This window comes from Nannospalax galili, unplaced genomic scaffold, assembly GCF_000622305.1.
Source record: "Nannospalax galili isolate Female #2095 unplaced genomic scaffold, S.galili_v1.0 scaffold734, whole genome shotgun sequence".
Lineage (NCBI taxonomy): Eukaryota > Metazoa > Chordata > Mammalia > Rodentia > Spalacidae > Nannospalax > Nannospalax galili.
In genome coordinates, this window is record NW_008337073.1 from 2816930 (window position 1) to 2844049 (window position 27120).

The window sequence follows — 27120 nt, forward strand, 5'->3', positions numbered from 1 at the left end:
AAAATATATAAAATAATATGTATGGTTAAAATCATATAATTCATAAATTTTATATACGCATGTGTATGTATATATGTACATATAAATGAGTGCATGTATAGCTAGCTGACAGATAATGATGGGTGGATGGATAGGTAGGTAGGTAGGTAGGTAGATAAGATGGACAACAGGTAAATAGATAGATTTAAAAAAACAAAGAGCTGTCTTTTGGATCAGGGTTTCTTAACCCTGGGGCTACTGATATTCTGTATTGGATATTTTTGGCAATGTTTATGATGGAGCCCAGAGCCTTGTGCATGCTGGGCAAGTATTCGGTTATCATTGAGCTACATCCCAAGTGTGTGCTGGATACTTCTCTGTTGCGGGAAGCCATCCTTATTGCATTGTATGCTGTTTATCAACATCCCTAACCTCTACTCACTAGATACCAGTAGCACCCCGCTAGGTTGCAATAACCAAAAATGTCAGCAGACATCAACAAAATTCCCCCAGGGTAAGATCTGCTACTCTGGGTAGTGACAGATAACACTTATTTATATATATATGCATTGCAATATTTTCCAAAATTTCTAAAATTATTATGCATTACATTTGTATTCCTGGGGGGAAATGTTCTGTACAAAGGCAAACTGACTAATAGGAGAGGAAATTATTCATGTTTTATGAAACTAAACTGCAATCACGGAAATATGTATTACAGGAGCTGTAGAATATATGCTGTGATTTTTTTCCTTCCATCAGAAATTACTTAGCAAGTGCTTAACAATAAAAAAATAAAAATAAATAAAAAATATATAGTGGAAAAAACAGCAGCAATCTTTTCTACCTGTGTCAGGTACATCCGAGCGGTAACAGCAGAAAGAGGTGGATAAATGAGAATTGGTTTAGTTGTCTCCCCAATAGCGTCACCAATGAGCTTCCCATTGCAAGAATAAGCAGCAATTGCAAATATGTATTTTTCATTAGTTTCTAGACCTTTCACTTCAAAAATGCTTCTACCATCAGCTGGTATCTATAAATAGAAACATATTTCAACTTTTACACAGAAAATCAAGATCATGTGACTTTTAAGACACAATTGGGTTAAACCTTTTTCTTTCACTATTAGATCTTAGTTATGACTGAAGTGGAAATTAATGTTGAATCACTAAAATCATGACTTCACAGGAGGAAAACACTTAGTTGTCAAGAATAAGGCTTTGATAAGATTTCCTGACAGGGAGCACAACCTACCGCCTCTCCTGAATTTGGGAGATGATTGTGGTTTAGCCTCACTTTTCTATAACTTCCTTCTGCTTTGCAACCCAATATGCAGTACCAGGCCACCTGCCAGGAGAGAGAACAGCCATCATCTGCAGTCTGTTTAAGAGAACTGTATTTCTTTTGTCTGATAGAGCAGAAGTAGTAATCTGTTTGAATGCATATTTTTATTGAATTTTTGTGCATTTCATACAAAATATCAATCATCTTTATACCCCTTCCTCATCTGCACCCCCATATCACTGGATTTCATGCATTCTGTCATATATGTTAAGGCCTATTGAGTCAAGTTAGTCTACCCAGACATCCCTCAGTGCAAGTTCATCCACTGAGGTCCTAGTCAATCTATCTAGAGTCCCTCCCTTAAAGATCAGCTCTCCCTCACCCAGCATTAATCAGGTGCCAATAGTTCTATGGCTAAGTGTGGGCCTGCGGCCCATTTCCCCAGTTCTATGCCAGCTCTTGTCTAATTGAGTTTGCATGCTATAAGTTAATATGAGCAAGGTCCCAGGATCCTTTAAGACTGTTTCCTTATGGTCACGTACCTCCTCCCCTGGCTCTTATAATCTTTCCACCTCCTCTTCCAAAATGGTCCCTGAGCCCTGGGTGGGTAGAGTTTAATATAGGAGTCCTGTCCATGCTCTACAGGCTCTTTCTCTCTACACTTCGGCCAGTTGTGGCCTTTTGTGCTCATTGGTCTGTTGCATGAGGAAGCTTTGCTGATGAGAGATGCATTAGTATTTTCTCTACCCTTTGTTCCACTATGTACTGTGAGCCTTAGGAGTACAGGTTCCATTGTAGATAGAAGCAGTAATCTTTCAAATAAAACTATGAAATCTAAGATTTTATATGTAAAATCTTATAGAAGTAAACACAAATATGGAGCTTGCTTTCCTGGGACAATCAAAACTAAAATATGGCTGGACATGCCTTTAATCTCAGCACTCGGGAGGCAGAGGCAGGAGAATCTCTCTGAGTTCAAGGCCAGCCTGGCTTATATAGACTTCCAGACCAGTCAGACATAGTAAGATACTGTCTCAAAAACAAACAAATGAAAAACTAAAATACTGGGGCTAGAGAGATGGTTCAGCGGTTATGAGCATTGACTGCTCTTGCAGAGGGCCCGTGTTTAATTCCCAGCACCCACGTGGCAGCTACAAACCATCCTTAACTCCAGTTCCAGGGGAATCCGAAGCCCTCTTCTGACCTCCGTGACATTGCACGACATGGATGCACTCACATACATGCAGGAAATACACTCATACACATAAAATAAAAATTATAAATATTTTTTAAAAACTAAAATGTTATTATTACTCTGTGTGTGTGTGTGTGTGTGTGTGTGTGTGTGTGTGTGTGTGTGTGTGTTCATGTATCTAGAGGGGGGGATGTGCCCCGCATGGGGCACATGTGGGGTGTTGAGGAGGACGTCTGGTGTTGCTCCTCTTCTTCTCTTTTTTTTGTACTAGAGGCGGGTATGTGCCTGCCATGGTGCACATGTGGAGTTTAGAGGGAAACCTCTGGTGTCGCTCCTCATCTTCCATCTTGTTTGAGACAGGGTCTTGTCTGTCCACTGCATACTCCAGGCTAGCTGCCCACAGGCTTCCAGAGATTTCCTGTCTTGGCCTCTCATCTCCCCACAGGAGCACAGGGATTGCAGATGCTCATGGTACACGTCTGGCTTTTATATGGGTTCTGGGGATTTGAACCCAGGTCCTTGTGCTTGCATGGCACACTGAACCATCTCCCCAGCTTCTCACTAGTACTATTAATTGGGAAGTTTCTCTGTGCTAAGTATCATTAGGAATTTGAAATCTACTTTCCCCTTTTACTGGTGCTGGTGTGTATTCATTATACATAGTGATGGTTTCATACAGACATTTTCATGCAAGTGTATCATGTACTGTGACCATGTTTCCTGTCCTACTCTCCCTTTGCTGCCTCTCCCCTCCCATGATTCCCATTCATTTCCCTAGTCTCCTTTCTGCTTTCAGCTCCTTATATGCATCTACATAAAAATCTAAGATGCACAGAAAAAAACATGTAGTATTGGTCTTTCTGAGCCCCACTTATTTTGCTTAATATAATGATGTTCAGTCTCATCCTTTCTCCTAAAATGACATGATTTCATTCTTCTTTGTACTAAATGAAACTCCATTCATTTGTGAAGAAACACATTTTCTTCATCCATTTATCTGCTGACTGATTCCTAGACAGATGCCATAACTTAGCTATTGTGACTAGGGCTGCAGAAAACAGACGTGCAAGTATCTCTGTGGTGTGTTGAATTAAGTCCTTCTGGTATAAACCCAGGAGTGAGGCAGCTAGGTCATATAGTAGTTTTATTTTTGCTTTTTGAGGAGCCTCTGTAATGATTTCCATAGTGGCTGAACTAATTTATATTTCCACCAGCAGTGGATGTGTTCACTTTTCCATGCATCCTCACTAGCATTTACTGTTATTTGTTTCATTAAGGACAGTCATTCTGTCTTGGGTGAGATGGAATCCTAATGCTGTTTTAATTTGGATTTCCCTGGTGGCTAAGAATGTTGAACATTTGTTCACATGTTTATCCACCATTTTTACTTCATCTTTTGAGAGCTGTCTGTTCATTTCATTTCTCCATTTATTAATTGGAGTGTTTGTTTTCTTGGGATTTACTCATTTTTTTAAAGATTTATTTAAGTGTGTGTGTACCTCCATGAATTTATGTGCACCGTGTGTCCAGGTGCCCCCTGAGGTCAGAAGAGGGCACTGGATTCCTCAGAACTTACAGGTTATGAGCCACCTAATATGGGTGCTGGGAACCAAACCTGGCTCCTCCTTAGGAGTAGTAAGCACTCTTAACCACTGAGCCATCTCTCCAGCCCCAGTATTTAGTCTTTTAAATCCTTTATATAGCCTGAATAATAATCCTCTGTCAGTTGTATCTTTCAAAGATGCTTTTTCTTATTCTGCAAACCGTCTCTTCACTTCATTCTTTCTCTTGTTGTACAGAAGCTTTTTAATTTAATGTAATCCCATTTATCAAATCTTGGTTTTATTTCCTGAGCTATTAGACTTCTTTTTGGAAAGTCCTCACCTATGCCTATATCTTGAAGTGTTTTTCCTGTTTTCCTCCAGCAGTTTAAGAGTTTCAAGTCTTTGACATATTTTGAATTGATTTTTATACAGGGAGAGATGAGGATCTAGTTTCATTCTTCTGTATGTGGACAGCCAGTTTTCCAGTACAATTTGTTGAAGGGGCTATCTTTATCCAGTGTATGTTTTCAGAATCTTTGTCAAAAACTCAGGTGACTAATATTTACTCATTGAGATGGAATTGCTACTGCCATGGGAAATGGAGAGGCAGAGAGGTTAAATCATTTTGCCTCAAAGCAGATAGAGACAGAAGTTGATTCTAAAGACAACTTAATCTCGATGGACTCAAATTATGACTAAACGGAAACAGAGGCTAGCAGTGAATGGATCCGAATATTTACATCTGATATATATATATACATATATATATATATATATGTATATATATATATCCCAAATATATCCTGAAAAAAGAAGGTGGGAAGAGAAGTTGGGTACTAAGCTATGTATGCAGCAGCAGTTACAATAAAATGTAAAAAATGTCTGTGAAGAAAATGTACCACATGAGAATTGTGGTCTAATCTACACAGGCCTGAACCCTGACTCTCCATCACTTTTTAAAATGAGTTTGTACAGAATCATCACTTTTTTACATCACAAATATCCAAGAGACAGATATCCAAGCCTGCCTAACTTCAACTTAGACTTAGAATTAGACTTTCTGGTACTGGTGCCTGATCCTTTGTGTTGCTAGAGAACATTTCTTGGGTGATTGTGATATAGACAACCAGTTAAGATCACTAGGCAAAGCAAAATAAAAAATAAAAACTCGAGGTAAAGCGGGGGGGGGGGGGGGTGGAGAGTCAGATACCAGTAAATATCAAAAGAATCTCAAAATAATATAAAAATAAACTTAATTTCCCCTGATTACCCAGATAAAAAGAGTACAAGTTTTTATGGGTAGTGGGTAGAAAGAGAGTGTTAGATGACAGGTTGTTATTGCTCTAAATTTTGCCATATAGACCAGAATCTTGAGGGCAAATTCTCTCTAAAAGCATTTTTACAAGCTTTATTTCGTTCCACTGAAGGAAACATCCTAGTTTGTGTAACACAAAGAAGCAATGTATAATTAGGATCTACATAAGAATAGAGACATTGTGAGCAAATCACTAACTTTGGAAGTAAGATTTTTATAAATGATGTAAACAGCATTAGCATTTCAACTATAGAAACAGATTTTAATGAAGTGAATGCTTAACAAGGGGCTCTGCTAAGACAAAAGATGGCTGAACCACAAACCAGAAAACGTACTTAAGCCAGCAGCGCCACCTAGTGCTGCTAAGGCAAAAGTGGCAGGAGAGCCTTCCTGAAACAACTCTCCCAAGGAGCAGTTTACACACGTTTTAACATGGGCCACTGGAAAAGCACTAGAACTACAGGTCAAATATAAGACTCTCATGTCTTCCTATTTTCAAACATATAAAATAAAATAATCTCCAAATTGTAATATAAAAAATTGGGGTTGGGGTTAAATAAAAATACATGAAAACAAACAAAAACTTGATAAGTTATCCGGTTTTCATTCTGTACTAATTTCCCAATATCAGTGAAGCACTACTCTTGCAGAATTTTCCAGAAACTCTAAAGTTGAACTACTGGTACTAAAAGTAATGTACTTATATGCCACCATAGTTATGTGTAAGATGAAGGCTTTTTCTATGCATACAACTTAAAAAGAAAAGAAAAGGAAAAAAAGAACATGAAAGTGGTGGTGTTACTTCTAAACAGCATCCAATTCCCATCAGTCTGAAGTTCCCCAAAGAATGAACCACATTCGTTCACATTTACCTTTGTACCTCAATTACCTCATACAGAACTTGACAGCTTATAGACCTTCAAAAGATGCTCCCTGTACAGAGTTAACAAAAAATGTCATCAAATAATGCAATCACAATCTGTAGCTCCAGCAATTGTTTTGATAAATTCTAATTACACATGTTTAGTAAAAGTAAAATAGAGACATCCACCAATATGCCAAGAGCATTATATATTTTTGTTGTTGTTGCTGCTGTTGTTTGAAACAGGGTCTCAAGTGTCCCATGCTGAGTTTGTTGTGTAGTCCAGATGACCTTGAACTTTAATGCTTCTGCTTCCATATCCCAAGTCCTGGGATTATAGGCATGTACTACCACACCTAGTGTATGAGGTGGTGGGGATGGAGCCAGGTATATATGCACGCCAGGCAAGCACTCTACCAACTAAACTATATCCCCAGCCCTATCTCAGTTTGTTTTCACAATAACTATAATTTACAAAAGAAAATTCCTCAAAAATGTATCTGACCTTCTTAAAGTTGTACAGATAGTTAAGGAGTAGAGCTCAAATTTCAAACTTAAATGTGTTTGACTTCAAAGTCTTTGCATGCAAAATGCCCTAAAGACAATCAAAGATAGAATTTTATTGTCGTATAACATCAAAGAGCGTGTTGCTGATCTTCTAAAAGACGAAAGTGCAATATTTAGAATATAAACTAGCTTGAGGCAATTTCTTGTTAGAAAATGAAATCTCAAGTGCTAGTCCCATTTAGGACAAGTTCCAGGTCACCAGGGATGGGAGGAGAGGCTCATTCTAATAAATGCATAAAGATTTGTGAGTGAAGATGGTTGGAACTGTCATTCAGTTCTACGTTCCTTTGAAGGAACTTTAGGCAGAATTTCTAGACTCCGGACTTTCAAGTTTCCATGGTTTGCTACCTTGTCACCATCACTGGCTCTGAAAAGCTATGCTCTTCGAATGTCTGATTCTTCACAGGAGTCCTCTACCTTGAGCACACTGTCAGCATACAACTGTGTCACGGTGCCAAAGACACACAGAGGGAACTATTTCTCTGTTGTTCCCCCTTACCACACATTTGGTATACTGTGGCTTTACGGACACTCTATAAAAGGAAAAATATCATGAAGAAACTAAGGATAGATAAGACATGAGAACACCAATCTGATGTTCAATGCTTATAAATAAGACTATTCAGGTCCTGAAAACAATAAAAACACAAGTCATGAAAGCCATGAAAGGGCTTATGTTTCTTTGCGTGAGGCAAAGCTCAGGAGGGGCACCATACCTTAACATCTGAAACAAATGGAGCGGGTTTGAGTATCACAGAACAGTGCGTCCGGGCCAGCAGGATAGGCGGAGGAGGGGTTTTGCCCTTCTTTGTTTTTGAACTTTCCAAATACTGCTGATAAGAATATAGGGCATTTTGTTCTGCTTCAGTCTTCTCAATTAAGGAAGATGCTTCCTGTAATGAAGTGAGAAAATAGAAAAATATGTTTCACAAGCTTGAGCTTCCTATTTGTAGAACTCCCTTGTGATAAACATTATCTTTCTATATGCAGTGTCTTGAACCTCAGAGGCATATGTACACATATATGTATGTATCACTGATTTTGCAAGCTTATAAAATGACTACTAAGTAAACTGAACATGATTACCAATGGAATCATATTTATATGTCTAAATGTAATTGTCATACATTAATATGGACACTTTGTCTTTGAATCCTTGGACTATCTACCATCATGTTTCATTATGCTTAAAAAGTTCCTAACACGGATGCCTGCATTTACACAGATAAATCACACACCAACCCTTAATGCAACTTGCAGTGTGACTGTCAAGGAATGAGACTATTGATATACATGGACTGTGATATGAATGTCAGAGTTTCTATCAGCAAGGTGAAGTAAAAATAGATTTTTAAAGAAACATATATTCTGTAAACCTGAAGGAAAGGCAGTCACAATTTCAAGAGATTCTATAAGAGATGGCACATAACAATCAGAAGCAATATTTCCAAAAGTATGACTAACTATAACAGCAGTGACGTGTAAGTTCCCAAATAATACTGAGCACATAGTAGTTGCTCAGTTAGCATCAGTTAAAATAAGAGCAATATTTAGTCTTAATAATCCTAGGTAAACTAGACATTTTTGTCTTGACTTATAAAATACTTGAGACAGGCTGGAGAGATGGTTCAGCAGTTAAGAGCACTTGCTGCTCTTGCAGAGGCCTTGGTTCAGTTCCCAGCATCTACATGGCAGCTCACAACTGTCTGTACCTCCCTCCAGTTCTAAGGGATTTCTTCTGGCCTCTGCATACATGCAGGCAAGCATTCATACACAAAAAATAAAAATAAATTAGTATTTTAAAAGATATTTTAAACCCAAAAGGCAGGGTTTGCCTGAAGGCCAGCCACAGGTGACAGCTTGAAAGAAGGATCAGAACCAGAAAAGGTAAATGGATTTCCCAGGTAACTGCGGAAACCGTGCAGAAAACCTGTGAGGAAAGGAATCCCTTGCTGAACAGAGGGGAGATAAAAGATACTATAGTCATTTTGTTTTGTTCAAGACAAGGTCTCACTCTGTAATCCAGACTAGCCTGGAATTCACTGTGTAACCCAGGCTATCCCAGACCAGGAACTCTTTGTGTAATCCAGGCTAGCCTGAACTGAGAACACATTATATAACCCAGGCTAGCCTCAAACTTGTAGCAATTGTCCTGTCTTAATCTCCTTAGTGCTAGGATTACAGTAGTGAACCACCATGTCTGGCCAAAGCCATCTTAATTTGAACATTATTTTAACATGTCTTCTTTACATCATGGGTTGTGAAGACCAGGATATTTGAAGTCACATGAAAACATGTAAAATCAGCTTAAGGAAAAATTATTCAATAATGGAGGAGTGCGATATCTTGAATCAGGAGGTGTTTACTGCCTCTTAATTATGTTTGGAGCCTGTAAACAAACCAGTAGTATGACCCACTGGCCCTGGTACAGGACAGACTGTCTACCCCCACATTTAATGCCCAAGCCTGCCTTGGTAGCTCCTGCTGGTATGGACCAGATGGACATTAAGCATCTTCCTCCCTCACTCCAGAACCTTCTCTTTGCATGATCATGAGCTTAGCTGGGGTCAAGCAAGACCTTTCTGCTTTTGGTCAGAGGCCATCACACAGTCATCTCTCAGACTGGATACTAATTAGTATGTTGTAAGTTGTTTATTTAAAATTTTAAGATGATCCATCTCAAACACAAAAATCTCCAGAAGGAGGGCTTGAACATGCATATCATTAAAAATGCTATGAAGAATCCTGAAGTGAATCAAGGGCTGTCAACCATTGTTTTAGCTGAGTAATTTAGATCACAGACCCTCAGCTGCCTTTCCCTCTCACAGAAATCAGGTCAGGTCCCCTGCTGCTCTCTCTCAGACAGCACTGACAACACTGTGCTGTGGCCTTGCATCTCTTCCCCTTCACTGCAGAAAGAAATGCATATTCTTACCCAATTCTTGGCTCTTTTTCACAGACTAAATCACCTGGTTGGAACTTCCCGCCACCTCTTGAAAACCTACAAAAGTCAGAAATCTCCCTCTGTTTGGGAGATCCAAAGGCTCTTTCTCCTTCAGGACCCCAGTCATGCTGTACGTGGCTACTCTCTCTCTCCTGCTCTTTCACTTCAAACTCTCTCTACTAATGAAGCGCCTCTCCGGGTTTTGAAGGGATGCCTCTCTCCCCTCAAGGCCCCTTATGTTGTTTCTGGTATGATGCTGTATCTTGCTAATGCTCTCCTATCTTGAGGCCCTATCACTCCCACCACGGTCAGGAGGTTCTCTCCTCAAAAAGCTCATTTGGAAGGATAATTTTGTGTCAGCTCCTTTCCCAAACCAACCAACCTACTGCATCTGACCTCCAGTCCGGATTCTGTTATAACAAGTATATCTAGCTTTCTCTCAGTCTCTAGGATCCTCAACCTGTGGTCTTCTCGACTTTCAGTGTCTCCTCCAATATTTACCGAAGGGCAAACTTCTGCACAGGAGTTATTTTGTAATGACCATGACCGTATCTTCTGGCCTTATTTTCCTGTGCACTATTTTGCTCTCTTATACCTGCCTCTCTATCCAACCTGAACCTCTGAAGCCATTAATTTCCATGCAATTCCTTCTTCCTAAACAACTTTACATCTCCTTTACTGGTTCAAGACCCACTCAAACTGACAGTTTCACTGACACCTCCATGACAGACCCATGTAGTTAGGCATTCATCATACTCATTCATCTTTATTTCAACAAGTTCTTATAGGTTATTTCTGTATCTGACTAACTGCATCTTGTTAACAATGAATGCCTTGGTGGCAGGGACAGTACTTTATTTCTTTTGGCTGAATTGCTGTGTTCTGAATGAAAGGCATACTAAATTATGATGGTGAAAAAGATGTTTACTACAGTGCATTTTAAACTGCATGTTTAAACTGTTCTGACAGGGCTGGAGTGATGGCTCAGCCGTTAAGAGCACTGGCTGCTCTTGCAGAGAACCCAGGTTGGCAGCTAACAATCACTTGTAACTCCAGTTCCAGAGGAATCCAACACTCTCTTCTGACCGCGGCAGGCATTTCATGACACAGGTGCACTTACACACACACAGGCAATATACTCAAACACATAAAAATAATAAAAATATTTTTAAAACTGAAGGCTGGAGATTTGGCTCAGCTGTTAAGAGCACTTGTTGCTCTTACAGAGGACCTGGGTTTGGTTCTAACAACCACATGGCAGCTAGTAACCCAACTGTAACTTCAGTTCCAGGGAAACTGACACCCTCTTCAGACCTCTGCTGGCTCTTGCACACACATGGTGCACATAAACTTGCACAAGCAAATACACATACACAAAAATAAACCAGTAAATTAATGAATCATTTTTAAAAATTCTCTGGCTGGGTCTTGATCAATTTTAACATCAGACCCCTAACTCAGATCCTGTAGTCCAATTTAAAATAGGTTAACAGAAATATTAAAGTTTTCAGGAAAAAGTGATGAAGTAACCGTCTAAAGTCCTAGATTTTGGTAAATCAGATAAATTCCCTAACAGAACTCAAGGCACATCTTAATGCCTACTAAAAACAGAATCCTAACTCAGTAAGCCAAACTTCAAGCTGCTAATAAGGTTTCATTCATGAGAAAATGTTTAGGAATGTTTTAAGGCTTCTTCAACAACACCGGAGGAAACGACATCTGAAAAAACAAAGAAGGAAAAGTTCTCAAAATCATCTGTACTCAGTGTTGGAAAAGCGTTATCAAGACTGGCATGAATGTTAAGACAATGCTCTAGAACACCCTTGTTATACAACAGCAAAATGTGCAGCACCGTTCCATTCTTCTAGCTCAAGAACTCCAAGACATGTCATATACTGGAAAATAACCAACCGCATTCCCTGTCCTGACTAACAGTCCTGGCAAATTCAAACCTGAGGGAGGAAATGACTATTGATCAAGGAGAAAGGTTGACCAGGGGCCTCAATGGAAAGGTACTTCTGCACCAACTCGCAAGGGAAATGCACCCTGAGTATGCTGCTCTCCATGGTCCTTCGTGCTTCAGTGTGCTGCAAAACCACTCAAGCCTTAAGTATTTTTGTGTGGATGCAAATTTCTCTGCCTATAGTTTCCATTAGAGAAAATGAGACTTGCCTCTCTTCAGAAGTTTGCAAGTACTTATGAAGACAGGCTGACATTAAATACATTTGACACAGGCCTGACACCCACAGTGTGGCAGAACACTAATAGGCAGATGTAATGCAATCTTGAGGGCATGATGAAGATGTATGTAAACAACTATCACACGGCTGTGGTGATGGACTGCCACATTTACTACTCATCTCGGAGACCCCCCTAAGGTATATTCTGGGTCCCAGAGTGATGATGCACACTGTAGAAGATGATGAAAAGTGGACTAAGTCATCTCCAAGAACCCTGCAAAGAATATTGATAAGAATGAAAGACACCGCTTGGAAGATAAATCTAAGAAAAAACAGAAAGAAATGTGTTGATTCATAAAGAAATACATCTATGGCTCAGATAATGGTCCAATCAAATGCTCCAGAGTACTTAAAGTGAAAGACAGAGTAGTAGAAGTAGTAGTAGTAGTAGTAGTAGTACTAATAACAATAATAATAATAACAATAACAATAATGACTAATAGTTATTGACTGTACCAAAGCTAAGCATTTTATGTACATTACTGTACTGTATCTTTCTAAGACACCCTTTAATAGATGAAGAGATAAATACACTAAAAGGGTATAAACAATATAGGAAATAGAGCTGATAGGCAGATGAACCAGAACTCTAAATTCCTTAGACTCCTAACCACCAAGTTATCATATCCAAATACAACGCTAAGCTGAAAAAAACTTAGGAAGGCCACTGAGGTAAAGTTGGCCACATAATGCTTTTAAAATACTTGTAAACACACATACATACACACACACACACAAACACACACACACACACACATACACACACCACTGTGTAAGTGTATTCAAATCATCTGTCAGCATTTGAAACCCAAGGTCCAAACCATGGCCTCATGGAGGGGGTCAGAATCAAAAAGGTTTCACTCTTTCATAAGGAAGATTTCAGTATAGAACAGTTATAAAGAACTGAGAGGGTCTCAAAAAAAAAGAATAGATCATAGCCCCCCTCCAAGAAAAGCAAATTGGATTAAGTTGACTAAAATGTTATAAGTAAAAGAAATAATAGCATAGTTGATAGAATGGAATTCATAGATACAAATTCAGGAGTAATTAGAACTGCTAGTAGCTCTGGTTCCATCATTAGCTCTGTTTCTAAAATGGGACTATACAAGTATATTCTGAATTAACTATAAAAATAATCTGCTAAACCATAATGCTTCTTTGCTTAGAGTTGAGGTTCTAGTACCAGAATTTGGTACTATTAACAATATCTCAACTACATACTCATTTAAGTTCCAACAAATAATATTAGGAAAAAACTAGATGTAACTATTGTGTTTCTTTGCAAAGGAAGGTACATCCTTCTAAGCAAGAACAAAAGAGGCACTCACCCATCTGGAAAGATAATACTGTCAAAAGTCTGTCCCACATCTGTGGTAACAAATCGGTCCACTTTTAATTGATTTGGAATCACACAGACACTTGATGAAATTACAAAGATCCACAAGGGCAGAAAACTTTTGAAAGAACAAAACAGAGTATGAATTATTTAAGAGTTCCTAAAAGATCCAAGCTTTTCATACCTTTTTGTGGTATCAGGTGGCATATCAATTACTGATCTGGGGACGATTTTATTACACGACCATGATAGTATAAAACATTTTGTGATATTCTTCAGCAGAGAATGACAGCCAAGGGAAAGAAGTTTATTTGTCTTCTTTAAGGAAAGAAAGTTTGACAATTATTTGAGCCATAACATCACTGTTTAGGAGAGTACCCTGAGGACTGATCATTCTACCATAAACTTCACATACAAAGCACCGCTAAGGAACAGAGGACACAGGACCCTGAAATAAATCTTCAACATGCTCCCAGATGACAAAATCCTTGTGGCAGATGCCTCATAAAAAGCAGAGCCTCCGAATGCATCTCTTGAATCTATCTCAGTTTTTCAAGTTAGAACACTTTTCCTTAAGAAATGGAAAGAAGAGAGGCATGCTGGAAACTTGGGCTTCTGGTATCTGCCCTGTCCTCCTCAGGCTCAGTGGGAAGGAGGTAGAGCTATGAAAAGGAAACGGCGTATTATGGAAACATGAAGATAAGACTGACACAGTAAAACAGAAGAAAAAAGGCTTTGCTCTCATCAGGTTCCAAAACATACGGGATTAGTCCTGAAAGGAACATCTCTAAAAGAAAGCTAAGGTTTACTTGCCATAGAAACAGTATCCAGGTACTAATGTCCTCCAAGCAGATACAGCCATTGAAGCATCTGCTGAGAATATGGATCTAAACGCATCCTAGAAGCCTCCCAACAAAGATCAGAGACTACTTGACCTTGTCAGTTCCATTCAGACTACCCAATTCCGCCATCAATCCCCACCCCCAAGTCAAATGCCAGAAATTCAAAAGCTCTTCCCTAATACTACCAGATTCCTGGCCTCCAGTCATGATAGCATGTTCCAAAGCCCTTAGCCTGCTGGGAAAGCCCTCAGACTGCTCTCTACTTTCTATCTGGTCTTGTGTGTGACCACCCTGCCCTCAGCCCCCTCTTGCCCCTGCTATTTCTAAGGTCATCACAGTAAATGACCTACAGGTCTACAAGTGCTCAGTGATCTCTGTACCTGTGGGGCCTCTACACACATTCCTCCTGTCTCCTTCTGTTCAGTATTCTTTCGGTTTTCAACTTTAGTCCAAGTTTTCTGGTGCCTGATTAGGTCTCCTAGAGAGGACCAATTGTGTGATATTTCTGTAGCCATCAGATCTTCAAACACTTTGATGGACTTACTTTCTTCCCCACTCAATAGGCACTCATTTTTTTCATGCTATAAATATTTAGCCCATACTTGTTGTAACAAAGAGATGGAGAGCAGCAGGCACAGGAAAGGAACTGTCACAAAATTTCCCTTCAGAATGAGCTGAATTAGGAGAGAGGGCCTTGTGACCATGGGGTATGGGGAGCTGCAATCAGGCCCTGAGGTAAGAGAGCCATAGGAAAGATGGTACATTTGCACCAGAGACAGGACCTTAGCAGGAGAAAGCCTTCCCTTCAGACTCCTAGGAAGGAGCTTCATTAGGAGAGGTAAAGTAGGACAGCAGGAGAGAGAGAGTCATCATATACAACATAATGGGGGAGCTGGAAGGAAAAAGACAGAGAGCCTTCATTAAATCCCCTATTTGCTTTGTATTACATATGAAAGTTTGAGTCCATCTGTCTGTGACATCAGCTTCCAGAGATCTGATAAAAGCCAAGCAAATACCTGACTTTCATACATTTTTAAAGGGTGGTGGGAAGCTCCACATCTCATGATTTAGTCCAACATTGCTGACATACCAAGGAGAACCCCTTCATCTGTGTGTTTTAACCTTTACAGCAGGGACCTGTTAGCTGGAGGGGGCGTGGCCTGATTTCTGGGAGAAAGAAGCAGCTAGAAGGTCTGTGATCTAATAAAAGCCTCATTAAGAATTTTCAATAATCCTAAACAAATCTACATTGTCACAAGCATTCTGCTGCCACTGCTATCATCCATATCATAAGGATAACTCAAACTATAGGAAGAAGGGCCCTCTAACGATTCACTGTCTCCAGCCTCAGGAGGAACTTCGTGATTCTAGCCAGTCTTTCCATGGAGTTAGCTCTGTCATCATTCTTCCCTATGCTCAGTTCCTTTCCAGTCTCTTCCCATTCCATCTACCCTCTCCTCCATTACTGGCAAAGACCCTTGCTTCCTAATTTCTCAAATTATTGAGGCATGAAAGTAACAACTCAGCTCCCCGCCTCCACACCAACAAATTTCTTACCTGTGTATCTGCCCACTGCGCTTTACTTTCTGTATCAAAGGATGAAGTGTCTGCCTTGGGGCCTACACCTTTACCTGTGCTTCCAATCTCCTCCTCTTCCCTCCTCTGTGGGACTTCGTACACGATTAACGGCTCTTGTATCTTCTATTTCTGTCTTCTGTCTGTTCATCCTTAGCATACTCACTTCTACATGTTCTGTCTTAAACTCTTTTGAGAGTTCTAGTTTTGACTTAGTTTTTTCCTTGTCTTATTGGCCAAGTAACTTGTACCATTACTCTCTGTCTCCGTGTGACATTCATTTAGCCACTGCAATAGTTTGGATATGGAATGTCCCCCAAAGTCCCATGTGGTGACCAGCCCCTGGCACTACTGGGAGATAGTGGAATCTTTAGAAAGTGGGTCCTAGTGAAAAGTTAGGCCATGAAGGACATGCTTTTGAAAGGGATATTGGAACCTCAACTCTCCTCTCCTGTTTTTCTTCTCTTCTCTCTCTCACCTCTCTTCTCTCTCTCTCTCAATCTCTCTCAATCTCAACTCTCTTCTCTCCTCTCAATCTCTCAATTTCTCTCTCTCTCTCTCTCTCTCTCTCTCTCTCTCTCTCTCTCTCTCCTCTCCCCCTCGCCCCTTTCTCTCTCTCTCCTTTCATGGCTTCTCTCTCTCTCTCTCTCTCTCTCTTCCCCCATTCCTGGCTGCCATGAGGTCAACAGGTTTCCTGTTATTACACATTTTCACCATACTGAATTGCATCACCAGAGACTCAAAAGCAAAGGACTGGAATCTTTAAAATGTGAGACAAATAAACATTGCCTCCTTTTAAGATGTTTGTCTCCACTGGGCAACTTCCCACAACATTGGAAAGCTATCACAGACAGTGCAATCATACATAAGGCAAAAATAAAGGTTCCATAACTTGAAATGTGATTGCCATCGGGAAGTTAAACTAAAACATCATGTCACGAATCATCAAGAAGATTGAATAATTTCCAGCATGAGACCTCATTAAAGGTAGCAACAAGAACTGGGAACATAACTCAGTGGTAGAGTGAGTACTTAGCCTGCATGAGGACTTGTGTTCCATCCCCATCACTGAATAAGAGAAAGTATCAACAAGAAAGTCGGTCCATGTGTTAGAAGCATCCATCTGGAAGAGAAGATACCTGAGCCAATGGGTTTATTTATTTTTATTTTATTTTTAATTTATGTATGAGTGCATTGCCTGCATATATTTAAGTGCACCTGTGTCAAGCAGTGTCCGTGGAGGCCAGAAGAGGGCATGAGGTTCCCGGGAATGAGAGTTACAGATGGTTGTTAGCTTCCACCCACGTGGGTGCTGGGAGCTGAACCCGGGTCCTCTGCAAGAGCAGCCAGTGCTCCTAACCAATGAGCCATCTCTCCAGGCTCTAGGTTTATTATTTTAATTCTAACATGAGGCATGCACCAGACTGATCAGTGTCACTCGGATTTTAATTTCCCGCATTTTGACACCTTCTGATTTTAGCTGGCTTCTCAAATCTTTGTCTCTAGAGATAGAAGTGCTCTCATTTCCAAACAGTTCAGGCCTGGAGGTACAGATCACTCTCCCTGCTTAAGCTAGTCTGCATATGGTGATCCTCAAAGTTCATAACTGGATGTAAAATCAACAAATCAAGTTTTAAAAAGAGAAACAAACCATTCGTTTTAACAGAAGAGGTACATACAGACTAAAAAGAGGGAAATGAAATATAATTACCATCAACAAGTCCCATGAAGATTTACAAGCTTCATCTTTCTCAAACAGTAAAAGAGCTTTCTGCATCAAGTAAACGGCTTTGGATAGTTTATTCTTCTTTATCTTATCCATTACATTTAATTCTACAAAGGCAAACAAATATTACTAAAAGGGCAAGATAATTATCATTCCACTTCATTTTGAAATGCAGGTTGCCCCAATATTAATTACCTGAAAAACAATCAGTACGTCTAGATTGTTTTAACTTTTCAGAACCTTTAGTAGAATAATTTGTGCTAACACTTGGAATCTGAAAAACTGAAGAATAATACACATTACAAACCAAACAGGAAATCTTTTTTCCGTGCTAGGGTTCAAACCCATGGCACTGGGCATGCTAGGCCAGTGTTTTACCACTAAGCTACAATCCCAGCCCTTGTTTTTTGTTGAGACAGAATCTCCCTATTTGACTCAGGCTGGTCTTGAATTCACTATGTTGTCCAGGCTGGCCCCAAACTCACAATCCTGCACCAATCTCCCAAGTGTTGGGAATACAGGCACATACTACCACAAAACACGCTGCAGTTTTTCTGTCTGACCTTCTTTTCCACAGAGTACTTCAGGACACAGAATTTCCAAACTATAACAAGATTTGATTTTCTGTTTCATCTTAAATAAAATCATCTTGCAGGTGAACTCTGGTTCACTCCACTTTCTTTGTAAAGTAAAGTAGCAAGTCCTGATATGGATACCAATTAAACCATCTCTGGCCATTTCCAGAGAAACTTTGTCAGTGTGGTCCCAGGAAAATCTCTGAGTACCACTGAAAACTGAAAACCTCTCTAACAATTTTCAACTAAAACACAAAGGACTTCAGGTGTTGGTCCCATGTACAGCTGGCACTGTCTTGGTGGTCCAATAAAACAGATGATGGAGATAAGGATGAAGTTGTGCTGGCCCAGGAGACAGGAAGTACAGCACTGATATGTGATTTTTAGGTATGGTCTACAAAGGTAGGGCACTGTGCTGCTTCTGTCCTGTGAGGTATGCATCTCTTTTGTTGAGTTTTTGTTGAGCCAATGCACATGAGTCACTACAAGAGGGTAACTGAGGCGAAGATAGAATCAGACGCCACTGAGGAATATATGGCTTCTTTCATGGCAAAAGAAAAGGGAAACTACCTGCATGGGATTAGCAGGCAAAGCAGAAAATAATGCATGTCTCCCAGCATTGAGCATATGGCAAATGTTAATCAAGCTCTCCTGAGCACAACCTTTGATGACAAGAACGATAAGATTTCAAGGAAATCCTCAATGGCCAGATATAGTCAAGTCATATTTAAAACCATAGTCAACAGGCAACCATTGCAAAGTTCTTGAATAAGAAAGGCAAAAACAGTAATTAGGGAACGTTAGTCTAGCAGCAATATATTTAAGTGAAGAAAGACAAGAGGAACAAAGTGATAATCTGTGCTAGGACAGTAGTTCAATAAAGCAAAGGAAAAAAGTTAGAGAGACTCAGAGAGGCCACAAAAGAATAATAACTAATTCCATTTAAGACTGAACTCAAACCTACTATCAAGGGCTTTATGTGGTCTCTCATAAAAACTCATTTGGCCTTCAAAGATTTAACGGACAGCAGTTAGAGAATAAACTATTAAATAGTAACTCTAAGAACAAACAAAGCCCTATTTTTTCCACTAAAGATAACATAGGAAATAATGAGCTTCATGGCTTGTTTCTTAAAGAAAACTTGACACAATAATTCTATTCAATTTGAAATGCATTTCTGAACCAGATCTTTTCAGCTTCAAAGAACATTTGAGGTTACTATTTAAGTAAGCGCCTTTATGTAGCAGAAAGATCTTATCAACTCTTCAATTTATTTATGATGAAACAAAGATGTTGAAATTATTATTTGCTCTCCGCTACATCCAGCAGGTCACATAGAAAACAGTTTTTAAATTTTACACATATTTAAAATAAAATATAAAAGTATGAAAACATAAAGAATGAAAAAAAGGAAATTTACTGACCAGCTATGCAAAGTATAAAGCAATAAACAAGGGTACCTATTGATATTAATCAGTGGGAAAAATAAAATAGTTGAGTTTTATTTGTAAAGCAGTCAACAAAAACACAATTGCAAAATTAATTGAATTAATTATTTTAAAATTGATTCCATGTGGTTACTTGCTTTGATGGCCACTACCTTGCAGTTGATCAAGAAGTCCAACAGCTATGTGGTGCTGAGCTTGAATGAGTTCAAGATGCAGGTCCATCATAAAACTATTTGCTGAGATTGGTTTGTACATGTCTCCATCTAGATCATGGGAGCACTTCAGCCCAACAGAGTTGTAGTAGAGATTAAAGGAAAAAGAGTTATCAAAACACCTTATTATCACTCATTCTATCTTATTCATTGCCATTAAGTTCTGCTCACTTCTAAGTCTGTGCAATTAGTTTTCATGCCAGTACATAGTCTCTTAGGGTGTTCTCTTCAACGAGAACCTCAAAAAAACGTACTCTTCTTGGTTTCTTCTGGGAGGAGATATTTCTGAGAAAATCTGTCACCATCATGCTCACCTACATGCAAAACCCTTTTCCTAGTTAGTAAACCACCAACCTAACGTAAAGTTTTTTCCCTTCTTACCTTGACATAGCAATGGTCGATTATTGATGATCCATTTGGCAATGTGGTTAGCATGCAATTCCAATTCATCCCAGCAATTGCTCTGTCAAGAAGTTGATAAGCATAAAACAACTGCTCCACAGGTGCTTGCTACAAAATTTTACAAACAAAAGAGGGACAATGAAACTCTCTAACAATAACTCAAAACCAAATAGCAGAAGCTTAGTCTGCCCAATGCCACCCACGCTGTGTCTTACTAAATATGCTTATCTCCAACTAAATATTAAATACTGCCAATGAAGATGAAAATATATTCCCCATTTTCCAAATACAAACTTTTCACATATTTTTAAGTGCCATCCATTGTTTTCAAATTTTTCAATATATACCAAACATACAGATAATTTTTTAAATGAAGTTTATATAATTTGCTGTTCTTATACACTTAATCTGACAAATTACAACATTTTAAACTCTCAGAATCACAGAGCTGGAAATTTAAACTTAACACATCATGATTTTCCAAATATACATACTTTTTAATGCCATTATTCTCATAGGAAGATAAACAGAATACAGTGTAAAGAACAACCTGTTCAAATATTCAAATATCTGTTTAAATATTTTTTCAGAATCTTTTAGGAAATAGATCATACACAAACACACATAAAGCTGAAATCCCTTGGGTAATTGTCCATGAGTCAGTCCTCTTCACTGCCCCAGCAAGGAGACACTGCCCTTGAATTTGGTTTTGCCATTCTTTTGCACGTTTTTAAACAGTCACCATGTGTGTCTTGAACAACATGCAGCATCACTTTTTAAAATTTTAAATGCTTTTTAATTTCTCCTTTGTAAATTTTTGCCAACTTTTTTTCACTCAACCATATGTTGCTGAAGTTTACTCAGGCTGGTGTGTGTAATTTAATGGGTTAGGGATGGTTTCATTATGGACACAGGACTACTATAAATTTTTCAAGAAGAAAGGAATTGAATACACAGAATTACAGGTGTCTGTTAGTATTAGGAAGCACGAGGAAGCAAAGGTTAAGAAAACTGCCTGGTGAGAATTTCACTTTTTGTGATTCTCCAGAACATCTTCAGAAGCTTGTGGGAATCTAAGAAGCTGGGAGACGACTGACAACACCCTCAAGCACCTGCTACACCGACTACACTGGCGCAGGTAAGTCGTAAGAGCTCGCTTAATATGGCTATTAAATTCTCACTTTCCATCTGCTATTACAGAGTACAAACTCCTCTCTTCGTTACAAAGCCAAGTAAATGTTCCTCACTGGAAGATTAACCACCTAGAACCAAATGGAAATGAGGTGCTGGAAATGCAGGTCCAGGTTCCCTCAGCAGTCCAGTGACTATAGAGTGGGAGTGCAGTGATGCCAAGCCAGCTTCAGTTCCTTCATCCTCACATTCATGTGGCCTGAACTGGTGCTACTCTGAAGAGAAAGTCAAAGTTATCCACTCTTCTGCTGATGAATGTTAAGACTGCTGTTACTAAACAGGCTGCAATAAGTTGTGTGTGTCTGTGCATAAAACCAGGTGGATGCTTTCTTTACACTCTTGACGCCTTTTTTTTCTGCTTTGGTTATTTTTTTCTATCCATCTAAGGCTTCCAAAACATGTTGAAGACAATGAAAGATGAGTTATATCAGAACAAAGGGGCAGCTCGAACCTTTTACCACAGGTAAAATATTAATTGAAGGTTTTTCGATGCTATCCCTTATCAGGAAAGAAAGCCTATTTCCAACTGCTAAAAGTTATTTACTAAAAGATTGGCTGTTGAATTTTGTCAAATGCTTTATTTGCATCTCGTTGTGTTAATGCTGTTGTCATGGGTTTTTTTTCTTTGTTAATGTGATATATTGCATTATAGGATTCTAATATTACATGAATCTTCCTTTCCTAGAATACACTTGCTTTGATCACATATAACTGTTCAACACATATGTCCCCTAAAGAATCACAACCTCAAGAAGGCTTCCAAGCAACTCAAGTAGTATAAATTCAAATAACAAACCTACTTGAGGGCAGACCCGAGGTTATAAATCATTAGGGCTATAACTTTCTCCTCTTCTTGGGATTGAAACTGAAATATCTTCCTATAAAAACAGATTTTTTTCTTAATGTCCTTTTCTAGTTTATTTTTTCTAGGAGCTAGCTTTTTATAGGTTCTAACTTTATGGGGAGTCTCGGTGCCAACTCCATCTTTCATGGGCCCAAGTTTGATATCTTTCCTCTAGGTGGCTATTAAAAGTTGATGCTTCCTTGTAGCCATGCCCAGCGACCCATTATAGCACCCACCTTCGCACTTTGGTTCTCAGTTCCCCTTTCTGCTTTGGCCCCTGGATTTATCTTACTTTCTTGTGAACTCTGCACAGTGCTTGAAGACATTTCTTCAATTCTGTCCAAAATTTCTAAGTCTTTTCCAGAAGGAAGACATTGAAGTCATTCAAGTGATTGTTTATCCAAACAACCAGCTGGGTCACTAAGGCTATGTGTGTGCATGTGTGTGCATGTTCATGTGTGTGTTGGTGCACATATGTTTATGGGTGCATGTGTGTATGCATGAGGAGGCAAGATAACATTAGCTGTCATAATTCAGTTCCATCGCCTTGTTTGTTAGGACAGGGTCTCTCCTTGGCCTGGAGCTCATCAAGTAGGCAAGGTTAGCTGGCACCGAGCCCCGGGGATCTGCGCTCTCCACCTCCTCAGCCCTGGGATTACAAGCATGAGCCACCACACCTAGCTTTTTACACAGGTTCTAGGAACCAAACTCAAATCCTCGTGCTTATAAGGCAAGTACTTTATCAACTGACCTCCAGTGCTGAGGGTATCTTTTCAACACACACACAAAAAAATATTTTATTTCATTTCATTTTAGACAGGGCCTCCCTATAGCCCCAGCTGGCCTCGAACTCACTATGTAAACTCTACCTCCTGAGTGCTGGGATTAAAGGCTTGTGCCACCACATAGAATAGTCAATTTTTTATTGACTGATTTTAGCACCACATAGAATAGTCAATTTTTTATTGACTGATTTTTATTTTCTGTATATGAGTGTTCTGCCTATATGTGTGTAAGTGTGCCATGTGCATGTAATGACCATGGAGGTCAAAAGAGGGCATCAGCTCCCCTGGAACTGGACTTACTGATGGTTGTTAGCTGTCATGTTGGGTGCTGGGAATGGAACCTGGTCTTCTGTAATAGCAGCCGATGCTCTGAATTGCTGAGTCATTCCTCCATTTCCTAACATGAAAATCTTTCAAAGACCACACACACACACACACACACACACACACACACACACACACACCCTACCACTACCACTACCACCACCACCATCATCATCATCATCATCTTTACCACAATCATCTGCAGTGCATTATCATCTTCATCATCATCACAGCTAACATTTAACTTAAACATCATCCAGTACTTACATCAATGCTCTCCACAGAGTAATCTATTAGTTTCCAGAGCTCTCTGTGACATATACTCATCACTTATCTTAATTTTATAATCCATTTGTTGAACTGATGCTATGTATTCAGTAAAAGTTTGAAATTGTTTTAAATCATGTTATGACAAATACCTCATTTTTTTTCATACAGTATTTTGCATGTATGCAAAACAGATCATTTTCCCACCTAAGACTCTGCTAGGTAAGCATATGAATCTCTGACCCTCCCACAACAGCAAGTTCTCATTCTTTACCCCCACTTCATTCCCTTCCATGTGGGTTTGAGAACCCTAAGTTAAGATCCAGAATCCTAAGTGAAATCTGAGCACTGAACAACTAACTATCATGTACCAGGTTCTGTTTTCCACAATGTTACCCATACATCATTTAAATAGGATAGCAACTCAGTGGAACAGGTACAGTAACAATTCTACAAACCAGGACATCTGAAAGGACGAAATGATTCATTCAAGGTCATACACACAGTCAACATCCTGGTCAAGACTCAAGTCTGGATCTGTCCAAAATAAATGCTAGACTCTCATGCACTCCATCAATTGCCTGCTATATAGCTACTATGTGTCCAGCACAAAAGAGCAGGCTGCACACGCACAACATAAAGCCTGCATACATGCCATTGCCATCATAGACTGCATATTTTAACAACCTCCCAGTAGTTGGTAGTAAACAGAGCAGAGGATTTTGTTTCTGAGTCAAATAATAACAACACTAGTTTATAAATGACCTTCAGTTTCTTTGTTGTGAGAAATTTGACAGCCAAGAAGCTCATTTTATTTAGTGGCTTTAATTGATAGAAATTTTCTATTTCAAGACATTAGAATTCCTATTCCTGCCTAGCACCTCAGGGAATAAGAACTAGGTCACTAAGCCCAAGATTCTCAAGACCTAGTGTCCTGTCTGAGGAACTTTTAAGAACCTCAAAGCTGAGATTATGGTTGAGCATGTCTGGAGTGAGAAATGAGAAGCCAGGTACTGTGCAAACACTGTAGGTGAAACCTGGAAACGTCGCAGTCAGATGATCGTTATGCCTTCTCCATTTCATCAGTTTCTGTTCTCAATTTTAAACTTCTCAAATGTAGCTCTCTCCACAAGACACGATGCAGCATAAAGAATTCAAATTTGTATTCCCTAAAATTTATACTCGAATACAAACATTCTTTTGAGAAGGAAAATTCAAAACAAACCCCTCCCTAATCCTTGTATACATTCAGAATGATATCTGCTTGGCACACAATTTCTTAGGACTTTGCCCCTTACACGAAGTGTGACAGAAGGATGAAGTTACACTTAAAATTAGCACTTGTTCTAATAATTCAAAAGGTTGCCACAAATAAAGGTACAGGGGTGGGTGGCAAATTATTAAAGGGCAATTAAAGTATTTATGTCTGCACATTAGAAAAATATATTTTATATAAAGATCCTGAACACCTTTCTATAATCAAGAAATAATACAGCAACAGAGACTATAAGCTTGGATCTGAAAGGCAAGACATCTAAGATAAAACCCCCAATCTATACTGTCCTATGTGCCTATGAAGAAGTTGGATATAGTGAAAATGAACTCCATGATTACCTGCACCAACCTGGATACAGCTCTCAAACACAACACTGAGAGTAAAAAGAGGGCTGAGTGTGGCTTCACAGACTGTGACACCATCTATTAAGTGTTTAAATGAGGAAAACAACATTCCATGCTTCCTAAGACTGCATCCATATAACACAAAAGTAGCAAAATGTCTGCTTTTATAATCAACAATATTTTGGACAGTAGTTCCTCTTAGGTGAGTGGAAAAGCAATGTGATCAGAGCAGGAGTTGACAGAGTTTCATTTGCACATGTGACCCATCTGTAGCTTGGGTTGCATGTCCATGGATTCCACAAACTGCAGATCAAAAATATTCAAGACACCGGGGAGAAAGCTCGATTAGTAAAGTGCTCTAGGACCTGAGTTTGATCTCCAGAACCCACCTTAAAAACACACAACAAAAAAACTAGGTGTGGTGGTACATACATGAATCCCAGAGCTGGGGAAAGGGAAATAGGAAGACTCCTACGCCTAGTAGGTCAGCTAATCTAGACTACTTGGTGAGTTTCAGACCAGTGAGAAAACTATTGAGTGTTTAAATGAGAGTTGTCCCACATAGGCCTATAAATGTAAATATTGGTCCCAGTTGGTGGTGCTGTTTGCAGAGGTTTAGGGGGTGTGGCACTGCTGAAGGAAGTGTGTCTTTGGGGGTCAGCTTTGAGAGTCCATAGCCTTGCCCCACTTCCACTTTGCACTCTATCTGCTTCTTATGCATGCTTGAAGATGTAAGGTCTCAATTTTCTGCTCCAAATGCCCACTGCCTCCCCCACTATGTTGGACTCATTCCTCTCGAACTATAAGCCAAATAAATTCTCCCTTCTATAATTTGTCTTGATTATGGTATTTTTATAAACAACTGATGCAGACCCTATCTCAAAAACCAAGGTGGGGGCTGGAGAGATGGTTTAGTGGCTGCACTTGCAAAGGATCCAGGTTCAGTTCCCAGCACCTATATGGCAGCTAATGACTGTAACTCCAGGTCTGATTACCCTCGTTTGGTCTGTGTGGACATTACATGACACAGGTAAACTTGCATACATGAAAACAAAACATTCATACAAATAAAATAAAAATAAATAAATAAATAATGTTTTTTAATCCAAGGTGGGTGGGCTGGTGAGACAACTCAGTGGATAAAGGGGCTTGCCTCCGAGTCTAGTGACTTGAATTCTATATCCAGGACTCAAATGGTAGAAGGAGAGAATCAATCATGTATGTTAACTTCTGACCTCCACACACACACAACATGTTCATGTGCGTACACACACAAACACGCATAAATAAATAAATAAATAAATAAATAAATAAGTGTAATTTTTTATATATTTTTTATTTTGGCTGGAGAGATGGCTTGGCAGTTAAGAACACTGGTTGTTCTTGCAGAGGACGCGAGTTCTAGTCCCAGTACCCACGTGGCAGCTAACAACTGTCCGTAACTCCAGTTCCAGGAGATCCGACAGCCTCTTCTGTCCTCCTCGGGCATTGCACTACAGGTAGGCAATACATGCATACACATAAAAATAATAAATAAAAAAAAGAACAATTGTTCGCAAAGAAATGTTTGTTCTAAAACTCAGTGGATGCATTATAATCTTGATTGGTACACACGGCTTGTTTGTGCCCTTGGAATGTTCTAGATCCAAATCATAGCAGCCATCAAACCTTGCTAACTCAGAGTCTCCAGCCTATTGGCACACAGGGCCCTATGGGAACTTTCTAGATACCTCACTGCCTCTTTCAACTTCTCTTTACAGAAGACATTTACCTCTTCTGGCCTAACCCTTTGCATCTGTACACAGGAACCAGGAGGCCTGCAGACACACACACACACACACACACACACACACACACACATACACACACACAAAACTGCTAGAGATCAAGGAAGTCCTGTGAGCAGGAGGCACCTAGACACCCGAATACCCGCTGGAAATGTAAATATTGATCCTGGGTGTGTCTGCTCTTGTTAATAATAAATGAATAAACGGAACTTATTGCTTCCTGTGGACACAGAACTGTGATAACTATTCCCTTCTT

General features: G+C 39.4%; 1 protein-coding gene across 1 annotated transcript in view; it reads right to left on the bottom strand.

The window, feature by feature from the left end:
- The window catches only part of Cfap54 (cilia and flagella associated protein 54), a 372605-nt gene that overhangs the window by 279705 nt on the left and 65780 nt on the right, over window positions 1-27120 (bottom strand). The window contains exons 16-22 of the mRNA XM_029563104.1: window positions 20026-20154; window positions 19585-19711; window positions 17605-17691; window positions 17395-17516; window positions 7463-7639; window positions 1234-1326; window positions 827-1012 (exon numbers count right to left, since the gene is read on the bottom strand). Of these exons, the coding sequence (XP_029418964.1) occupies window positions 827-1012; window positions 1234-1326; window positions 7463-7639; window positions 17395-17516; window positions 17605-17691; window positions 19585-19711; window positions 20026-20154 (921 nt within the window). The remainder of the gene's footprint in view (window positions 1-826; window positions 1013-1233; window positions 1327-7462; window positions 7640-17394; window positions 17517-17604; window positions 17692-19584; window positions 19712-20025; window positions 20155-27120) is intronic.